Raw genomic sequence first — 21,934 nt, forward strand, 5'->3', positions numbered from 1 at the left:
AGTGATGACCATAGGTGCAATAAATTATAAGATATTCATGCATTCTTGAAGATGAACGATAGTGACTGGACGGTAATTAAATATAAAGACGGCGATACCACTTTAAAGCTATTACGGACAGTCTATTTCAGATCGAAAAGTGTAAAATACCTCAGTACCATGCTAACGGATTAATGGTTAAGTAATGTTCATGTCATACACATAAATACTAGATGATGTCGTATTTCATATTTATTATTTCATAGATATAAGCTGATACAAGCATATGAAACGGAATAAAAAATAGAAATAGTTGAAAACAGTGTTCCGGATCGAGTCCTAATTCATTTAGTAACGTGTGATATTTTGCCAATTTAAGTGCATTGGTTTAAATATATATTTCTATTGATTGCAACTACGGCTCTTAAATGGCAATGATTTTTGCTAGAAGAGGTATATGAAAAATTCATAAGTACCACTTCGTTATTTCATAGTACAGTAGCATATATCCTATTTCACGTTTTATTCTTATATACTGTAGAAATAAGCTGATGCAGGCTTAGGAGGTAGAATAATATATAAAAATAGTTAAAAATGTTTATTTCTACTGATTGCTACTTCAGCTCTTAATCGGCAATGATCTTTCTTAGAAGCGATATACTGTATGAAAAATAAAAAGTATCGCTAAGTAAGTATAAGTATAATTATAAGTATAACTATAAGCATGATAAGTATCACTCTTTCAGTACCGTGCGATATTTCGTCAATTTGAGTGCACTAGTTTAAAATGTTTATTTTCTACTGATTGCTGCTACGGCTCTTAACTGACAATGATCTTTGTTAGAAGAGGAATATGAAAAATTTATAAGTACCGTATCACTTAGTTATTTTATAGTACAGTGACATATGTCCTATTTCATGTTATACTATTTTAAAGATATAAGCTGATGCAGGCTTAGGAGATGGAATAATAAATAAAAAGAATCTAAAATATTTATTTCTACTGATTGCTGCTACGGCTCTTAATCGGCAATGATCTTTCTTAGAAGCAATATACTGTATGAAAAATGTATAGGTATCGCTTCTTTATTGCATATTACCATGATAAAGGTCCTATTTCAGGCTTTATTCTTTCATAGATTACAGGTTTAGGAGTTGGAATAAAAAATGAAAATAGTTGATAATATTTATTTCTACGGATTGCTACTACGACTCGTAACCGACAATGATCTTCGTTAGAAGAGATATATAAAACATTATTCCTAAGTATCACTTCTTTATTTTATATTACTAGGAAATGCACGTATATGTTTGAAGAACGGGAAGCTATCGATGACATATCACATTTAACATTATCATCGTAGAGGTAAAAGAAAAAAGTTTGTGGCTATCACATCCTGAATAAGTTACCATATTAAATACATCATCGTAGAATATATCTATGGATAATCATAATCTCCTAATAAGTATTTCAATAATATAATCTGTTGCCATGACTTCAGTAAAACGTATGTCAGTATGTCCAACTATAATTAGCTATCATCAGTGTAATAGTAGCGCCACTAGTATATGATTCAAGTTATTTTTAACGTAGTAAACAACTGATGACAGTATTACCAAATTCGGCAACAAGCGTATATTGCGATATTATATACTGTAAATGGGAATTCTTGAACTAAAACTACAGTAATTTCCTAAATACTTCAGTGACTGATATTACTTTTCAAGTACCCCGGAACAAAATCATATCCGGAATCGAGAACATATCGAAGGAAGTTCAATTATAATTATCAGAATTCTGCCATATGATAGTATCGGACAACCATTGTGCAATAACTTTCTCTATTAACTCAGTTAGATAGGAATGTAATATGATTATGGGTTAAGGTTCAGTAATATGATATCTGGGTGGGATGATTGAGTAATTACTTAGCGTAATGTTATTTTAAAAGATAATTTTGTTACTTCAAGTTAAATTTGCTAACAAATTGGAATAGATTAAAATAATAAGCTATAGTATGCTAGGATACGACGTTTAAGACCATAGAAATCTCTATCGATATGCTTTAAATTATTCCGCAGTCATGATTGAAATCGATGAATTAGTTTGATGCCATGATAAAGTTAGAGCGATGATGACCGGATTAAACCAAAACAACATCATCATGACTGTCGATACGGACGTTGATGTTGGCTTGTTACTAACGCTACTTATTCATGGAAACTTAGCAATTTTAAATGAGATTGGATATGTTAAATTTAAATTGAATTAGCTGATTTAATAATAGTAATGGGAGGAGTATGAGCAGAATTGATGATCGCAAGGTGGTCCGTTTTCCCGAAAAAAATAGGCATGCTAGAAAAGGAAAGAATGGAGTAAAGGCGTAATAAACCATTATCATCTATTCAACGTTTGGTGGGATGGGAAAGAGGAAGGCGGATTAAATTGCTCATCATTCTTTAATTAATAGCTATGGAATGGCAATTGTCGCATTGATGATATGTCATTCCATAGCAGGCGTTGGGATTGAAAAACAATAAAAAGATTAAAAAATTACTAATAACGTAATCAATTACTATAGGTTAATGAGGGTCGTAATAATTTTTACCCTCGCGCTTGGACGTAAGTGCTTTGCATTATCCTATTTGTATACAAGGGAAATACAAAAAAGCAATCCTTCCATTGACGTATAGGTAACCATCCAAAATTTAATGGTTTTCTTATTATTCTTCTCTTTTTTTCCCCTCCGTCGATCATAAGTTATCGCTTTTGCGATGCAATAAAAGTCCGAAACAATTAAGAATATTCATATACTATATACAAATGTCTTACAGCAAAGAAATTTTATAGCGTAGTTGAACAAAATTGTGTATTACCCGAAGGGAAAGGGCAAAAAATTCTTCTTGAGTAGAATACAATTATGACTCTTGATTGAGTTATTGGTCACACTTTCCGGTAATATTTTTAAATACTCCGATAGAAAGCATTGTTATCAACAGAAAACACCTGTAGAGATGTTACGATAAATGATCCCTTAAAGACTTGTAATTGCAATAGATCTGTCATGATGAAAAATCTAATTAAGTTAGCTATCGGTAGTTAGATTTCCATTTGACATGTAAATTACAAAGCTAGTCGTTGGTAGTTAAAATACATGCAATTCAATTGAGAAAAAACTTATCTAATGTTTAAAAATAAATCGCTATTCGAATACTCCTACGTCGATTAATGGGAATAGGATTACGGAGAAAAAATAATCAGCAATCGAGAGGTCAATGCTTCTAATTCCATAATCCTAACTGCGATTGTTCCGTATCAACGATATTGATTCGCGTTAGGGCAAGAGTTCAAAATCGTTAATATGCAAATGAGATCTACTACGATCTGATGATCGCATGATTAATACAATTAATTATTTGCATGTTGGAAACAGCTGCAGTTTTCTCTTAAAATGGGTGGGATTTGATGGACCACTGGGTGATGTATCATAGATCATAACTATTATGATCAATATCCTATATCATCTTCAAATAGTTTACATACCCGTCTATTAATGACGTGAAAAAGATATTCAATTGGATTCAAGGGGAGTAACCTTAATTCTTTTCTATCCTATCTATGGAAGGAATCATCATCCTCTATGATACCCTAATTACGGAAAGCAGCCGATTAATCCTTATAGATTGGCCTGCTACTTATCAGTTACTTATGGCTAAAATTGGGTTCATATGATTGATTAATTTTGCATGACAGTTGGTTCCACTCTCGAGATTAGATATTTTATCCTATTTTTGTAACATAGGTAATACAGTTTCTTTAGGGAAGCTAAGAGTAATTAAACCAACAGCAATATTGGCCATCCTATTCCTATGTTACGTTTCTTCAATTGGATTAAGAACTAATTGAATTAATATTTATAACAGAAATAAAGGAATTTATATGTTCATGGTTTCTATCAATACACAGTAAAGTAGACCTACGTGTATGTCCAACTATTTTTTAAAATTTTTACTTGCCTATCTTTTGTAACATTGATAGGAAGACTATTTATCTTGATTCATAGCAACTATCCATCAGTGATTTTGTCACTATGTTGTCTTCCTGTGCAACCAGTTGGATAGTAAGTAAATATCATCATTTCAACAACAATAAGCAAACTATTAGCCCTCTCTATTCGTATTGATGAGAATATATATCTATTCTGTAATGGATATCCTGTTGCGAATGGGTTGACCAATTGATGTATTGTTAGTCATGCAATTTTTTTACTTTTGCCTTAATGACAATGATGATGGATAGATTCAATGGCATCAAATCGCTAGTGTTAATAAGGCTCATCTATCGCAATTGAAATAGGAATGATAGCGTTATGATCTGTCAATACACTAGATGGACTGAATGATTTGTAATTTTCTAGCGTTTCAGCTAGAAATAAAGAGATCATCAAGACAAAGACCGATCGATGATGACTGACAGTAAAGCGCTTAACAAAAATTTATAGAATGCTACTCCGATGGTTACCAAAGGATTTATTCAACGAGCATGAATGTTCTAGTATTACTATTTTCTGTCAGCTTATTTAGAGTTCTAGTTATACATAGTACTGTACGCTCGTATATAAACTCCTTTGGAGATGAATCATGATATGTTGAAAGCTATAGTTTTTATTCCTATTTATTTCGATTCCAAAGTACAATAACAGCTCCAATATCGAATTGATTTATCGCTGTAATTTACCTGGATCACCTTGACAGCCAGTAATCTAAATCGGAAAAAATCAAAATATCAATTCATTCGAAATAAACGCATAAGATGTACTTTAAACTGCCCCCAATTTACCTGCGTATGGCCTGAGAAGCCCTATTAGAAAAGATCATCGTTATCTCTCACTAAGCCAATATCAGAACAGAAAAATAAATGCAGATTGACTATGATAGTAATTCGGTAAGGAAAACTGGATCTTCAACATTTGTTATATGAGCATTTATTTAAGCATTAGAGGTACTGTAAGGCTGAATCAATTGAAAATCAAGCTCGTTTCGATACGTAAATATTTGCAGATCAAGTTTTTTTGATATCACTGCTAATAAGAAGTACGTTTAGCAGGTTAGCTATCACAGTAGGCAGCAGTTATTGTTCCGTTACAATATATTAAAATTATTATAGATGATCAAGTTACTAATTGAACATTTGCCATTTCATTGCAACGTAGGGTGCCATTCCATTCATATATGCTAGAGCTAGAGAGTAGAACAACAAAAAAGTTCTTTGCCTATCAAAATAATACCAGCCATCGAACTTACATTCCTTTCTAACTGAGGATACTTTTGTTATTGAGGACTATCCTCTTATTCATTATTGTCGATCATTTTATTGATATTGCTTCAAACATGATATGCATTCATGCGATAGCAAAGGGTGGTGTTGGGAGGAGAACTGTTCATGTTTCCTAGGATCACTGCATTATGGGATAAACTCAAGTAGAATCAACGCCAATCTGTAGGTTGTCTTGATCTTTTTTCCTAACCAGGGGAAAAATAATTCATTGTTGAAGTAATCAAATTACAAGATTAATCGATATTATCAATTTATATTAATGCTAAATGGGTATCATTTTACATCGTATGAAGGAACAGCTTCAATTTTAAAGTTAGAATATGGATGAGCATATGTTTCCTCCCTCACTAAAAGCTGCAATTTCTCTTTTTCTATTTCCACTTCTTGCCTATACTTTAGGTATTATTCAACATGGCCGAAAAGAAATATAGTCGTCAGATTAAAAAAATGAATAGAAATATCTACTATAGATCAAAGTGAATATTATCGAATTAATAAGTATCAGCGGCACGCGTTAGCAATCATTCTGCCATTTTGATGTAAATTATTCTTGACTATTTCATCATGTTAAACATTTTTGAGCGATCTGTCAGTATGTAAAAGAAACAAAAAATCGATAAATTTACTCTATTGCTACTGAAATATTAGTAGGATAGAAGAGTTAAGTATGAAGATGAACTCGATTCCATCATTCGATGCATGAAACGCATAAATATCAAAGTATTACACAGTAGATTGATGATGCTATATCGACGTATATTATATATAAATAAATAAAAAACATTATCTTGGATTCTTAATAGTTTGATATTTTGTCATTAGCCAATAATCTCTTGGCGTCATGCAAAGAAATACAGTAATGGCCACATCCTACGTTTTACGATATATTTACTAAAAATAAGGTTTAGTGATCCTCTTTTGCACCTCCTTTTTATCCACGGTACTTTAAAATCTTAGTAATCATTAATTATTTATCAATAAAACCCAGGTAGGATTTCATAATTAACCTTAAACTGTTGACTATTGATTTAAGTGTATGGTAAATACTGGTTCAGCAGCAGGAAATAAGTTGCAAATAGCCAATCGATCTATTCATCCATTAATACTATACTACTATAAATCTCCTCGGTATGAATTGCATAAGTTCGTCTTAGGGTAATTGCCATTTAAAGTTATTAATAGCTAAATATCTTGTGTTCACTAGCTGGGACTATTTTTCATATAGATAAGGATTCTGATTCCAAAAATATCAGGGTACTGTAGATTAATGATAACTTATGTAATCTATAGACAAGCACATTAAACATGTCCACTTAATCATTTGCTACAAATAGATATGTACGCATGTCAGAATTAGCGGCTATTATATTGATACGTTACTCAGTCATCTCGGACTGTGAAGGTTTTCACGATGCTAAACTTATATTGATTACTTTAATTTTAAATGCTATCGATCCGATCACGTCGCAAAATTTTCTGGTAGATAGTATACATTTACGAGCAGATAATTTAAATCAAACAACAAAATTTATTTATTAAAGTAATCGTATGAGTCATCAATACATGTATTCTTAGATTTTCCGGTAGGAAGTTATACAAGGATAAGTAGATAGTTCAGCCAAACAACAAATTTTATTTTAAGTAATTGCATAATTCATTAATACCTGTCTGCAACGGGTTATGTCCAGTAACAGATGTTATTTGTACTGTATGATGATATTTAGGCATGCCAGATATATTCTATGGATAGGATAAAGCTATTATTTTTCTACACACGTTACTATTAGTAGCTCCATTACATTTAAGGATATATAAATAATATCAAGATAATGTGTTAGATTTAGCGATAGGAATAATATCAATAATCAATTCCTAGTCACATGATGATCGCCAACAATCAATCTAAAGTTTGCTTAGTGAACGAAGGAGTAGGTAACATACCTATTGACTAAGATTATTCTTGGCCATCATATTATTGATGTCATAAATGTAAATGAGTTAAATGCGGGTTTATATATTATAATTACAAGCTAGATTAGTAATAACCTCTTAACAAGTCAACAAGTAGTTAGATTAGAAGGTAACAATTTGCAATAGTGAATAATGATTCTATTGAATTATGTTGAGTAAGATTGAATTTAATAGTATAAAATAGATTATACTACTTTTATCCAAATTCATCAATGTCCTTGATGAGAATAAATTAATTAATGTTATGAAGTTGAACGATCATCTGAACGCGACATCGTTTAATATAATAGGATAACACTGAATTAAGCAGATACATCTATTTTTTGGATATAAAGATACTGTTGTACTTGAAAAATGTGTCAAACCAACTAATTAATTGACTCTGTCAAAAAGCAGAAGTTCAATTAATACCAAATCAAAACAGCTTAAACTCCAGCTATCGAAAATTAATAATGATTCTACTCTGTATCTTCATTTTCAAGCTATTAGCAAGACTGTTTAGATAATCGCTCATCTATCCACTAAGTTATTCATTCTATACAGCGGGCATACCAAAATTACTAATATGATTATACCATAGATCTTGTTGTATTGCAATAAGGCAAGCACGCGAGCAATCCGCAAGTCAAACAAAAATAAGCCAACGTAATCAAATAATACAGTACGAGCACATAGAACAATTATTAATTAGAAATTTGAAGTTGAATACTAGTTATTAAACTGTCTATGCAAGAATCAGAACACCAAGGTCGATTAATGAATCAATTTTAATAAATATAGTAATCTTAAATACCGTTGTCGGCATCAAATTAATTTTTATCTTCTGTTACAATCTTGCATATTACTGGAGCAATGATAATTGAATCAGTCATCTTTTGAAAGACTAATATATTATCATTCTCTATGGTTCTCATTTAAACGTACAAGGAATATGCAGTATTTTCCACTATTTTGGAGCTTCTTACTTACTACTGTATATACTGCAATATTTATCGTATCATCATGATAATGATAATATAATAATATCAACAATAACGATAATAATAATATATTAATAATAATGAGAATACAATGCAATAACAATAGTGCGAATAATATGAGCGAGAATAATGATATTAGTAAGAGTAATAATAACAATATGTTAATGATAATATGATTGTCTTAAAACCTGTATATCGAAGGCAAATTGATACAATTATAATGTTGTGTAATGTTCAGAAGGAAGCATTTGTAATACTTCCAAAATTTCACTCTATAATACGATAGCGATAATAATCATAATAAAGACACAAGGTAAAAAAAAGCAGTAAGCAATCACACCTATAAACACATTAACATTACAATATATTTCATATATGTATGATATCTTAAGAAAACATTAGCCAGTACTGTAATAGTATATAGATAAGAGGATCTCACAAGTATTTCAAAGATCTACAATAAACTATATGTTTTTAAACTGATCAAACATTATTATCGTTGTATAGTGTAGAAAAACGTCAAGAAATAAAAAATTTGACGAAACATCTTCCTTACGTGCATGGATGTTACAAACATGTTGGAACCAATTATAAGACAGAAATAAGGCAATAAAAAACACAAATGTTTGCTTGCGTTACACTTTCTCTCTTCATAATATATATATATATATATATATATAAATTTTACACAGTTACTATTGAAAATAAATCAACATATCTAATCATCAAATCAAACTGTCTGCATGAACACAGGTGAAATCTTAAACAACAATTTTGAACGATTCAGTGCAGCCATGCATTTAAAACGCAATCCTTGTACAAATGATGGCAGTTGCTATTCATGATAATCAATTCAACGATAGACTCAAGTCAAACAATTTTAAATGATATTTAGTAATTTAGTAATGTCCTTATTTGCAGAAAATAATACAAATCGTAAGTGAATAACAGGGGTAAGGTACCAAGATATCGTGATTATTGCATCTATATTATGCAATTGCTTTCAATAACTTATGCTTGGACTAAATTTATCTGCATAATGAGATCGCATATGCATTAAATTGAATATAATTAGCATAACAATCTTTCGACAACGTCAAGATGAGAGATCATGAAATAGAATAGAAAATAAAAAATGTTGGTAACATTCACAAAGTGGATCCACTTTTCATTATCATACTTTATAATATAGTAACAATCATTTATCTTTTTCTTATCATTCCGACAGCTTTCCGTAAAGATGGCGTATCAGTAGAAATTGACAGCAATCGTATGAGAGGACGGTTGTCAGCAATAAACAACTACATTCAATATGACATCAGTACATTATTTTGTATCCAACACATCGGTATACAGTCACACCAACACACACGCGCAAACCGCTTAATCAACTATATCCTTATTACAAAACAATATGCGATTTTATACAGTAAACGTTGACAGAATCGATAGATTCGATAAAGTAAGACATACTACTGCCATCAAAACAACAATAGAAAAACTTGAAAGCCGCACTTCGATGTTTTTATCATCAGTCAATGCTATTTAGCTGTTGTTGGCCGATTATTTTCTTCTTGGATCGTCGTCTATTGTAGGATCACAATCGGATAATGAATCAAAACCGCTCATTGATTCTACATCGTCTCGATCACTTTCTTGAGATGATTGTTTTCGATTCTGAGACGCCATCCTATTATGTGCAAAAAGGCCAAGTTAAAGTTAAAGTTTTACAAAAACAAGTTTAATGATACCTATTTTATTCATCATGATACCACAATAATATAGATCGCATTAACAATCATCCAAACATTCATTAAGAAGAGATGCCTGAAAGCAATATACGGTTTTTATCTTATTCCACAAAAGAGATTAAAAATCTTTTATAAAGTAACTACCAAAATCATCAACACGAAAAATAGCCTCATAGTGAATACGATCTTTGCAATATCTTTAAAATTTTTTTTTGCATAATAGACTCTAAGTTACGGATTTTAAGACGTATGAGAACGATTAAGCAGGATCATGTTATTGTTAACCGTAATCGTCACTATTATAACAATATGACAAAGACTAATAACTAACATATTAGACTATAATGCCACTCGGTTTATAATAGATAATGATAATATAACAATAGAAAGTAAATATCTAATTCTTTCCTTGACTGTTAACTATTGAATTAGCAATAGAAAGAAATAACGCTTTAACGATAATGCATTTATTATGCAGCTAGTAAGTATCTTAAAAATCTGTGATCATCGATCGATTATTAGAATTCTGCTGTAGACAAGGTCACTTCTTTCTATATCAACTGCTACAGCAACGGTCGATAATTTTACAAATTGCCCTAATTCAGATAGCATGAGATGATTTAGTACCAAAAAGGTAACGCTATAGGATTCTAAATATTGACTATAGCAATTACGGTAAGTTATGGATCATGCTATCGGAATATAAAAAAATAATTCTAAAATATATGTTTAATGAAAAAGTACAGGCTACATAATTTATAACTTTAATTACAGGTTGAGTACAGTTTGGTAATAAATATAAAACTACCATTAGTACCAATCTAGCGTGATTTTTTCTGGCTATTCTAAGCTGTTGCTCATGTAAATAAATAAATTAGCACGTCAGTATAGTTTACTTAATATTATATAATTAATATCTATTTGCATGTTACGAGAAGTTTGCCGTTCACAGATAAAAGGCTCTGAGTGAATTCAAAAGTAATGGCGATAGTTCGTTCCTCTTACTAAATTACTGATAGAATAAAAGATAATATTTGTAATTTTTCCTCCATTGATCATCTACCATTAATTTATGTTACAAATGATCGATAATATCACCATCGTCATGATGATTAGTATATAGCGCAACTATTATCAAACTTTGACTATATATTTTTATGTGGAAACAATTCAATTTTAATAATACATGTCATCCAGTAGAAAAACTATTGTAACTCTAGTTACTATTCAAGGTTACAACTGCTTATAATGGCAAAGAAGTTAAGATAGTGTGAGACAAGTAAATTGATCACCGTCAATACGGGTAGCCTTTTCATCTATTTATTATCAATTTGGCTAAAGTATATAATTCAATACAATCGATCAATCAATCCCTATTATTGTTGGCTTCATTGTAGAATAGCTTCATGATTTAAGAAAGAATGTTCTGTTACGTTATTATCATGATAGCCATGATGATGAAAGTTGTCTTTTTGCACATCATTTACATCGCAATCTCAATATAAAACGATCATCCTTTTCATTTTCAAATCGTCATGATCGTGTCAAATGATTCCATATTTTTTTCTTTCACATAATTTATGAACAACATTGATCCATCCATATCTACAGTAATAGTATTTTCAATTGTATATTTTCCCATGAAGCTGAAGCATTCTTTTATTATTAATATATAATATAAAGTTAGTACCATACTGTACTTTGAGATCAGTAGTCAACTTGTCACCTGGATACATCTGTATTCAATGATCGTTCTCAATACTGCTCTAATATTTGAGATAGAAATTACTTTTAAGATCGTTGGATTGACGAAAAAAAAAAATAATAATAATGCGCCCCGATATCATGTATGTGACGATCCAATATTGCCCAACCTTTATCGCATACTCTCTATTAGAAGTTGAAAACGAGCCAATTCTATTATTACTAGACATCAAAGAGTGGCAAACCCCTACCGCTAATCGTTAGTATATTAATAACATAGTTTAGCGATACAATCGCGCTATTTCATTGTTTTTAAAGTTTGAGATGATGCAGACAATACAATCGATATTTTAAAGCGATGAAGAGGATTGTCTACAAATTTCTATGCCTAGGTAGAATGGATTAACGTTTCTTTCAATAATTTATCGGAGAGTAGTTTTATTTCTTCTCTTTGATCGTCTTCATTCTTCGTTAAAGTAGTTGAAGATGATTAAGAATAGCGGGCAGGAATATACAGTTCGATCGACATTGAAAGAAAAAAATAGTGATCCCTCTTATTTATAAAGTGTAATGAGTTCGACTGGAATACATAAACTGGTAGCAACATTTATAATTTATAGCCATTGCTACATTAATGTTTTACTGTCATTGGACGCGACGTAATCTCTATTAATTTCAAATAGTTTTATTGTTACTTTTTGTAGACAATCGGTCTCCGCTATAAAAAAAAAAAAAGAGTGATTTGTATAGGCAACGAATAATGTGCTATCAGAGACGTTATCATTGAATGTATTGATGAACAGCTTCTGAAGTCAATATCAGCAGGCCATTTTGGCATTATTTACGTACTAAAGTATTGTATATTTATTGTACGACATATAAAAGTATGCGATAAACCGATCTTGACAATTTATTCTCTCTCTCCAATGATGGTCCATTCTATGTTCGATGGAAATGATTAATCAAAGTGCAATTGCAATCATCCTGTTCATTTCCAACTTGATTCCTTTGATCGTTGATTTCTTTCATTTTTCTATTTAAGCTACTACGCATTATGACTTGATATAAAGAAGAAGTATCACGATAGAAGTGATATATTACACTATAATAAGGCAAGGTGTAATCGATTTAGATAACGATATGGATGTTAGATAAGGACGATATCAATGCTAATTACGTTACTAGCCTGCACTGTTTTTTTTTTGCTTGCTTGCAAGTAAGCGCACGAATAGTTGGGTTATCCTTGATGACTATTTTTACTCTGAGTTAATTTGCGAAATATTACCATGGTCTATTGAGATAGTCGATGAAAACTGCTATTCATTTGTTCAATATAAAGCATACGATACAATTGATCTTCAACGATCACCAATAAAGAGATAATAGTGTCAAGCAACAATCATTACAAGACGAGTTCCGTTACATTTAAGGTAATCTAGGTATCAATCTTTGTTGATCCATAACAAAAGTAGCTTGAGCCCATTTCATGTCTAAATTGGTCCAGACATCTGCGTTACTGTCTTATTGTTATCATGCCCATTCAAAAAAAAAAAAAATTGGATGATAATTTCTGGAAACTGGTGTCAAATGATGTAACTTTTTTATTTCAATACATTCCATTGAATTGAGACGAGATTGTGATCACTCAACTATTCTAATTATGTTGACGTTATCCAATTTCATCCACTTTTAAAAAAATGGATGGCAAAATTTACATCAGTCATTTTGTATTATACCTGCTAGTTACTTCTTTTACTTTATACAATTAGTGTAAATTATCCAATCGTTTCACTTGACTATAGTCATGTAGAAGATGTGGTAGTAATAATAATAAAAGTAAAAAATTGAACGCCATCAATTGACTTCATTTTACAGTAGTGTAGCCGCAATTGATGTAGTACTCGATCATCAAGACAACAAGTTGATCTAGAGATTATCTATCGCTGAAAGTGTAAACACAAGAAAAGTTAACCTAATTATTAATGATACAATGAGAATAATAATATCCAAAAGGATTCAAATACATCGGTTATTAATTAGCTGTTGTTTAGATACAATTTATCGATCGTCTAAATTGATCCGTTAGCCTCATCATAATAATTAATTTGTGATGCTCAAAGCAAAATCACGTCCGTGTTACCGCATACCCTAACATAGCACCAATCCATCATCATGCTACTTAAATCACTCTTCTAATTTGAACCATGACTAAATTACACAAAGTTGTTTATATTCTATTCATCCATTTTTAATGCATACACAGTATTTCAAGGTCATGCAATCTTGGACTAAGATTATCTTTCACTCTAGAAATTCTATAATGGAACGAAAGAATATCAATAGTCTTGTCCATTCCTCTTCAATTATGTACTTTCAATCCCTGACTTGATATGCAGCGTGTTTCCATTACGCGCTATTCGTCAAATCAAAGTGTAACTATCGGTTGATTTTTTTCCCATTGCCCATAAGGTAATGCATATTATCACAACTATCGCATATAGTTTACTCATTTGAAAAAAATCAACCATCAAGAGTACATGATCGATTGCAGGATAAAGTACAGAACCATTCAAAAAAAACGTTAGAATTTTATGTTCAACGGCTTCGCATGCGAGATACATTAAATTACTGGAAATCATGGGAATGGGGGGAGGGGGGGCGTTTTAGGAATACAGTATGTCTTTATCCATCCCATTAAATTCCAACGATGTTCGTTATCGCCGTAGAATAATATGCATACCTAAGTTTGGTGTTGATATTATTTTACTTTACAGTATTTTCTTAAATTACTAGTGATATAAAGAGTAGCATTGGCTGTGCTAATGATCTACTAATTATGAGTTCTGTCATATCCCAAGACTTGCCAACCATGACGAGAATAACAACAATACAATTGGCAACAATTTGTCAAAAACGGTTATGTGTCATTTTTAAAAATAATATTTGTCATCCAAGGCAAAGAATCAAGAATGATAAAAGGGAGAGATTCCTGCATGATCTATTCTAGATATCATTGCCCTGTCAAGTTCTATATCTCAGTTTACGGGCAAAGGAAAATGGAGAATCGCTCCATTGATACTGCGTTACCTTGTATCTCTGCTAAAAGTTATCTTTTTTGACATGATGCATAAAAAAATAATCTATGAATATTGCAACTTACTTGTGTTTAGCAGCAGCTGCTCGATCTCGTTGGCGACGATTTTTAAACCAATTGCCCACTTGAGTCGGTGTTAAACCTGTAGCATTTGCTAACTCCCGTTTTTTACCTGGATTAGGATAAGGATCACGTAGATACCATTCACGAAGTAAATTGCGGGTTTTTTCTTTAAAACAGTGAGTTTTTTGTTCGCCATCCCAAATGGTTACCGGCAAAGGATACTTTTTACGAATACGATATTTGTCGACAGGGCCAAGTGATCGACCACGCAATTTCTCAGCTTCACGGTAATGAGCTTCTAACCACATATGTTGCAATTTGCCGTGAAAATCCTTGGGAAAACGATGATTTTCAATAATACCATATAATTCACGATAATGGCCTTGATGATAGGCAACAACAGCACGAGCTCGTAGAATTGCGTCGTGATTTAATAAATTGGTATAGCCATCTAATGTTGATGGCAAAGACCATAAGAAACGGCTTAATCGTTCGATATCGCCGCTACTTTCTAATGCTTCACAAACGCTAGCAACTTGATGAACAGAGAAATGCAATCCAGGCATAGAAGGTGATGATGATCCTGGAGGTAAGATTGGCGCTTCTTGATTGCCACCATTGGCATTCGTTGGTTGGGCCATACCAGAGGCTAAAGCAGCTAGTGCAACGTTATGCGGTGGTAACGGCGCTACTGCGGGTACCATCGTTGGAGCTCGAAAAAGATTAGCGGCAGCTAAGGCTTGATGATGGGGACTAGCAGGCATACCTGCAATAATAGGTATAGCACCATTGATGGTTGGTGCGGGTTTAACATAGGGGGCATGGCGTAATTGATACATGGTAGAAAATGTTTTTCCGCTTTGCAAGGAGAATCGATCGTTACTAGAATAGAACGACAGAAATAGAAAAGTATAAGCGATCAGAAATCATCCTCATCTATTACAAACAAAACCAAGTAAACGAGTTAGTTGCAATCTTTTTTTTTTTTTTATATCAAGGACAAAATGCATTGCAGGATGAAATGAAGCAATATTAACAATTTCAATGACACAAATAGCAACAATTTTTAAAATCAATTACAAGTTAGTCCTTTATGACATGCGTGAGACGGTGTATTTATTAGCATGGGTAACTAGTTGATCCAATCTACTACCGTACAAGGACTATTTTAAAATGGATTTAATGCAATAAAATAATAGTCATTCGGAAAGAGGTCGAAGCAATCCTATCGACCATTGTGTGACTTTTCATCATTATCGTACCTACCATCAAGTGAGAATAACTGTTGTAATTTTACTGACTGAATTATAGAGCATAACTAGCTTAAGAAAATAACTTTCATTTTGACGTTTGACAAGTTGCATAGAAATTGGAAATGGTTCTATTAACTCCTTTCGAAATTCACTATTAAACACTTGCAAAGAATGGATATACATTACCGTCGATGCGGATAAGCGTACAGCAAGGAAGAAAAATGGAAATAGGATAAAATCCAATCGATCTTACCTATTTATCTTCTTTTGGCTGATGATTGAAATATGCAAACGTCAGTAATGGGTAGCGCAGCTGATATTGAAAAGAGTTGCCATCGATATCCAGCATCAATAAAAGAATACAAAATAAGTCGAGCGCGTTAATGAAAGAGTTCAATTTAGATTGAGCTATCAATTTGCAAATAAACACCAAAATCATAACAATGTACGCTGATTGGGCTAGAGTTTACGTCAATGTATCTCTCTATCTCGAAAGTTAATCCGCAATGTTGAAACATGACTCAATGATAAACAATTCCAATATCTATTGTAGAGTGCAAGGATAAAATGCAAAGGGAATTTTCTGCCTCCAATTCTTGACTGCCCCTGTAGAATGTCACTTTCATTAAAATTAATTAATTCATTTTACAGGAAATTACGCTCCTATAAGATCATTTTGCTGTATGCCTTGCCAACTTGGATCCGATCAAGGCTAGACTAAAGAATGGTCGGAATTTATTTCCATCACGATGTTTTTGTGGCCCTTATCGTTCGGACCCATCATTGGTAAGCATACAGTACAGTATTAATGGACCGAAAGTGGACAGGGGAAAAATGGACAAGATCCATGGCAGCCATGGCTAAATTAGGTCCAAACTTTCACTAAATGATTTTTAGAGTCGATGAAAATCACTGGGACTATATAGGGCTGTTATCCACTATATTAATTCAATGGAAATTGCGTCACCAGGTAAAAAGCGATTCGATTGATCGTCTTCGATACAGTTTACTTGTTGTCTATTTCTGGTGCTAAGATATTCTTGATCTAATTGAATAAGAATCGGCTATTCAATAGTCTCTTGTTGAGAATTTAACACACAGGTGTTGGTGGTACAGTACACATTCTTCCTTAGGAGGTTGAAAAATGAAAATGGTCGACAGCCAACTTGTTGGCGTTGAAATCCAAGTGGATACTCGTTCTTTCTGCTAGTGTCGGTGAAGAAGGGACGCAATCATCATCACGATGCCATGATTGAATGATCCAATTGGAGAAGAAACATGATTCATTATTTTATTTTTTTCTTGATGATGATTGAATGCATGCATCAAATTATTTTACCTCTCTCATTTTCAATCTTTTTGTTATAGGATAAGAAATATGAACTTGAATGAGCTATTGAAGACAAATCAACAACAATCATGATCGGTATCATGATGTGGAGGATGTTGATTTCCTCTATCAATTCTGATGAAAAAAAAACAAGTCAACAGGACAGTCACTTTCTTCCTACCCTGGATACTTTATGATCGAGCGTATTCAAATTGGCTACAAAGTAATTATCATCAGGACGGTGGAACGGTTGTACTTTATCGTTGGAGTATTATTCTTTTTTTGTTGTTTCTTTTCAAGAAGTTGGAGATTGTGATAGAGCATCTTTATTATTATTGATCAATCTATGGCCGTGTGGGATCTTTGTCATTTCTATTTCTTGGAAACAATTTACTGTAATCGATTACTAACTTGCATTTTCTTTCTATTCCTTCTACAGCATTGATTGTCGACAAATTGATTGATAGCAGACAGTAGACAACAAGAGTCAATCAATCCTAAATTTGCCATCAGACAGTGAGTTAACATCAAGCCACTGTCAATTTTTTTTTCCTACCGGCTTTCTATCAAATGATGTATTGGCTGTTTTAATAGTAACAATTGTCCATCCAAGCTGACTATTCCTCAGTATATTCAAGTTATTATCATTATCCTTTTAATCTGGTTACGTGTTGATTATCATCTTACTGAACAAACTGCCATAGAGTAAACATTGCATACTAATAACAATTGCAACCAACTTATTTCAACTGTATTGCGGTGAAATGAGTAGATATTCTCCATTTTTTTTTCCCCCCCCCTTATTTTTGGGTTTCCTTCTACCATCTTTGCTTTCAGTACTGACAACTTTATCATGATTGTATTTACGAACGACTTGTTTCTTAGCTCATTACGGTCTATTAATGCTGATCAATGGACTGCTTTTTCTTGCAATTTCTTGTTGACCAAAGTGTCTACTCCATTTTAGGTGCAATATGTACGGCATCGGAGAATGCAGATATGGAAAAATCAAGCAATAAAAATGTCGATTGTATACGGGTAGAAGATCATTTGTTTCATCTGATCAAACGAGTTAACCTATTCAAGGTGTTGTGTGTGTTAACTACGCAAAATAGACTTTGCAATGCAAACTGTTGAAAAATCAATATTGAATTTAAAGAAAAATTAGGCAGAGGAAATGAATGTTTTCTAAATTGAATTGAATTGAATAACAAAATAATGAAGGATCATCAAGAGATTAGATAGTTTGCTTGATTTTTACTCTCTCTTTCTTCTATACAATAATGATGGTATTATCCATTTTCTAAATATTTGAAGAACTTGGCTTAATCGGATTGAGCCATTTTTTCATAGTTTGCATCATTGATGATGACTGACATGAACCTGATTGCATGGCAAGGATGATAAAGTGAAGCAAGAAGGAGTATTGGATAGCGTAGTATGGTTAGCATGGTTGAAGAGGTAAGATCAATGAATCAATTCAAGTCAAGATCGATATGTAAATGTGGCCAGAAACGGGTATACAAGCCCAATTTGTAAGGATAGGAAATCACGTCGCGTAGGTCAATCAAATTGGATTTGGACATTTCTACGGTGGAGGTATGAACAGCTACTTTTCAAGCAAGTATCAGTTGGAATAAAATCAAATCATTCAAGAGAGAAAGTCAATGGATCTGTATTGTAAGCAAGAAAGGCATCGATCAACAGTCTATCATGACGACGGTGACTGTAGCTTAGGTGAATTTTCGTTGGAAATTTAAAAATGAATTATTATCCAACCATTACTTTCAAGCTTAGCCGATAAGCTAAGATGTGAAAAAAAAGGAGATCCATTTAGGATAAGAGGGGGGGGGGGGAGGAAAAAAAAAAAAAGTTGGCCGGTAACGAGAAGAATCCTATAGAAACAACAACATTTAAATCGGAGTAGAACGATGATCGTATCGAAAGTCGCAATTGAATATCAAAAATAGAGCATGAACAATCATTAGTACAGTAAACAAGTAAAAAAGAAAGACTTGTGACTTGAAGTAAATGAATCGATGAAACCACAACAAGCAATCAAGAGAGAGAAAAAAATGCAAAAAGCTTAAGTGGACCACTATCTAAATACTAATGTGATAATGATGAAAAGTTGTATATATTCATTCTTAATGGAATGTTAATTGCTTGTTGTCTTTTAATGATAACAATCTGCAATTCAAGTTACCTTGAATGTCGATGTTGGTCTTGTTAGATCATCCACTGGGGTAAAAATCAAGCTATCAACAAGATGCGATCATTCCTTTCCAATGGTGAGTCAATTTTCAAGCTTAGATTGGATGAGAGACGATGAGTTATGATCCAAGATGCAGGGGGTAAGACGAGTTAATGTGTAACACCTTTACTCGGTTAGTAAAACGTTTTCAGGAACAATTTACAATTGATAATTTGATTGAAAATTTCACAGTCAATAATGGAAGGTGGAGCTTAACTCCATGACTATCTCTCTGTCAACAAATGGCACTGGATGTCAATCAAGACAGCAAGATCTGTCAATCACCATCAAACTGCAATATGGATGATGATAATCGCAGAAATTGAGGACTGAATAAGACAAGGATTAGAGTTCCAATCGACTCTACAATAGAGTTCAGACTAGTAATGGACTACTCGAGTGGTGCTGTTGTCCACCAATGGAAGGGATGCAATGACAACGGCAAGAGTCTTGCAGCAGGGTATCCAGTGAAGGACAGAATCCTACTTCAGTTTCAAAGTATCCAATATGGTCAAGTAGAGGGATGATTGTCACTGTCGGAAGCGAACTTCCTTCATTGCCTTCATAGTACTCTACTTTGAAGGGGATTTTTCAAATCCAGCCTTTCTCTTCCTTTTTATATCTTCCCCCCACTTGAGTCTCGCAATCCCTTTTTGCAATCTTACGCCTCGATTGGTGCGCGGTAGTACTGTACATGACCGACAGTGTAGGGAAGGAGCGATTTAGATACAGCAATCATTCATCTAGCCTACTGTACAAGCAATCATTCTTTCCTTTTCATATACAATCATGTTATCCCCACAATCAGAAGTAGACTCAACTCGTGCAAGCAACTTGGTAAAATCGACTTTTACCACAGATCTGTCTACGAAAGGTCAGTGATGATCGATAGCAATTTTTTTTTTCCCCTCTATACCATAAACTGACAAGACAATGACGATACTGCGTCTTGCATTTTATATATGACATATATACAGCACATTCTACTATGCCCTACTATCCACTTCATTTTGTACTTTATTGCACAGACCTCCTACGCCGTGCAGTCGACCGCCATTCAACTCCTTCCTAAACGATCCGTTTTCAACGGAAACAACTTGTCAACTAGCGCACCTACATCAATGGATTTTCATCATCGTTTGCTGTCCTTATTAATTTGTCTAATTCTGATTACAGTACGAGGTATGCACCAGAATGGCCAAATAGTTTACATGGTGTTGAAGTCGAATTTCTACCAATATTCAGAAATCTACGGTAGACATTTCAAGCGAATAAAATATGGAGAGGCTTACTGCGCATCCCAAAAAAGCTCATCGATTGCTAGCGTAGCCTAGTCGTTGCTGCTCACTCGCTGCATTATGACTAAAAATAGTCCATGCTACACTGTCAATTCGCGTTTATCATTTCGCTTGACAACTGCAAATGCTAAGATAGATCTTGCTAGAAGTAGAGGACTGCGTCAATTGGACATGGAAATGCTTACTTGCGCCAATCTCGATGCAGTCAGCGTCCATCAATGGATCGATGCATCGTCAAGGGCTACCTACACTGCACAGGATGGGATGCCATGATGGAAATAGGTTGCGCCTCCACTAGCAGTGACAGCATCATTATTTCAACAAATAAAGTAATTTACTCTATAAATTCAGGCAAATAATATTAATAATATACAGCATTGCAGCAGCGTCAATCAGAATTACTGATATGTTGTTGTGCGGTAACATGAGTCATACTCATGCTGTGTCCAATCCAGTAAACTAGCTCACGCAACAACCCCATCAACAAGCGGACCGTGAACATGGGAAGAAGTAATGGGAGAAAAAAATACAATCCAACCCTGTTCATTTTCCTATTAATAACTTGACATTGATTACGATCGATTCAAGAGTACAACCAGCTAATGTTAAGGTTAAGCACGTTGTATACTAGTACAGTATACGCTGATTCAAGAGTTGAATAGTGACGGGGTAGATTGAAATTGCCACAATTTTTATTTTCTTTCGTTCTAAACTGAACGAAAGAGTTCCAGCGTAGGACAACTATGCCACTGCTGCTGTAAACGACCAGCAAAATGGACTACGTACTTGTTTCGCGTTCGGAAACATATAATATTGCTGGTTCAACGTTGCATTGCATACTAAAGTGGAAAGAGTAGTTTGTGTGATGTTTCAACTTGCTGCCACATATGGCAAAAATATGCGTCAAATAAAATAAACT

The 21,934-nt window shown here is 33.2% G+C and overlaps 1 protein-coding gene across 1 annotated transcript; it reads right to left on the minus strand.

Moving 5' to 3' along the window:
• Positions 1–14,879: 14,879 nt before the first annotated feature.
• On the minus strand, positions 14,880–15,521 carry TRIADDRAFT_32356 (uncharacterized protein; the record flags this gene model as incomplete). Its single annotated transcript, XM_002117341.1, has 1 exon — positions 14,880–15,521. One exon carries the CDS (start codon positions 15,519–15,521, stop codon positions 14,880–14,882), a length of 642 nt encoding a protein of 213 aa, XP_002117377.1.
• Between the last annotated feature and the right edge of the window lie 6,413 nt (positions 15,522–21,934).

The sequence above is a fragment of the Trichoplax adhaerens genome, genomic scaffold, assembly GCF_000150275.1.
Source record: "Trichoplax adhaerens TRIADscaffold_23 genomic scaffold, whole genome shotgun sequence".
Lineage (NCBI taxonomy): Eukaryota > Metazoa > Placozoa > Uniplacotomia > Trichoplacea > Trichoplacidae > Trichoplax > Trichoplax adhaerens.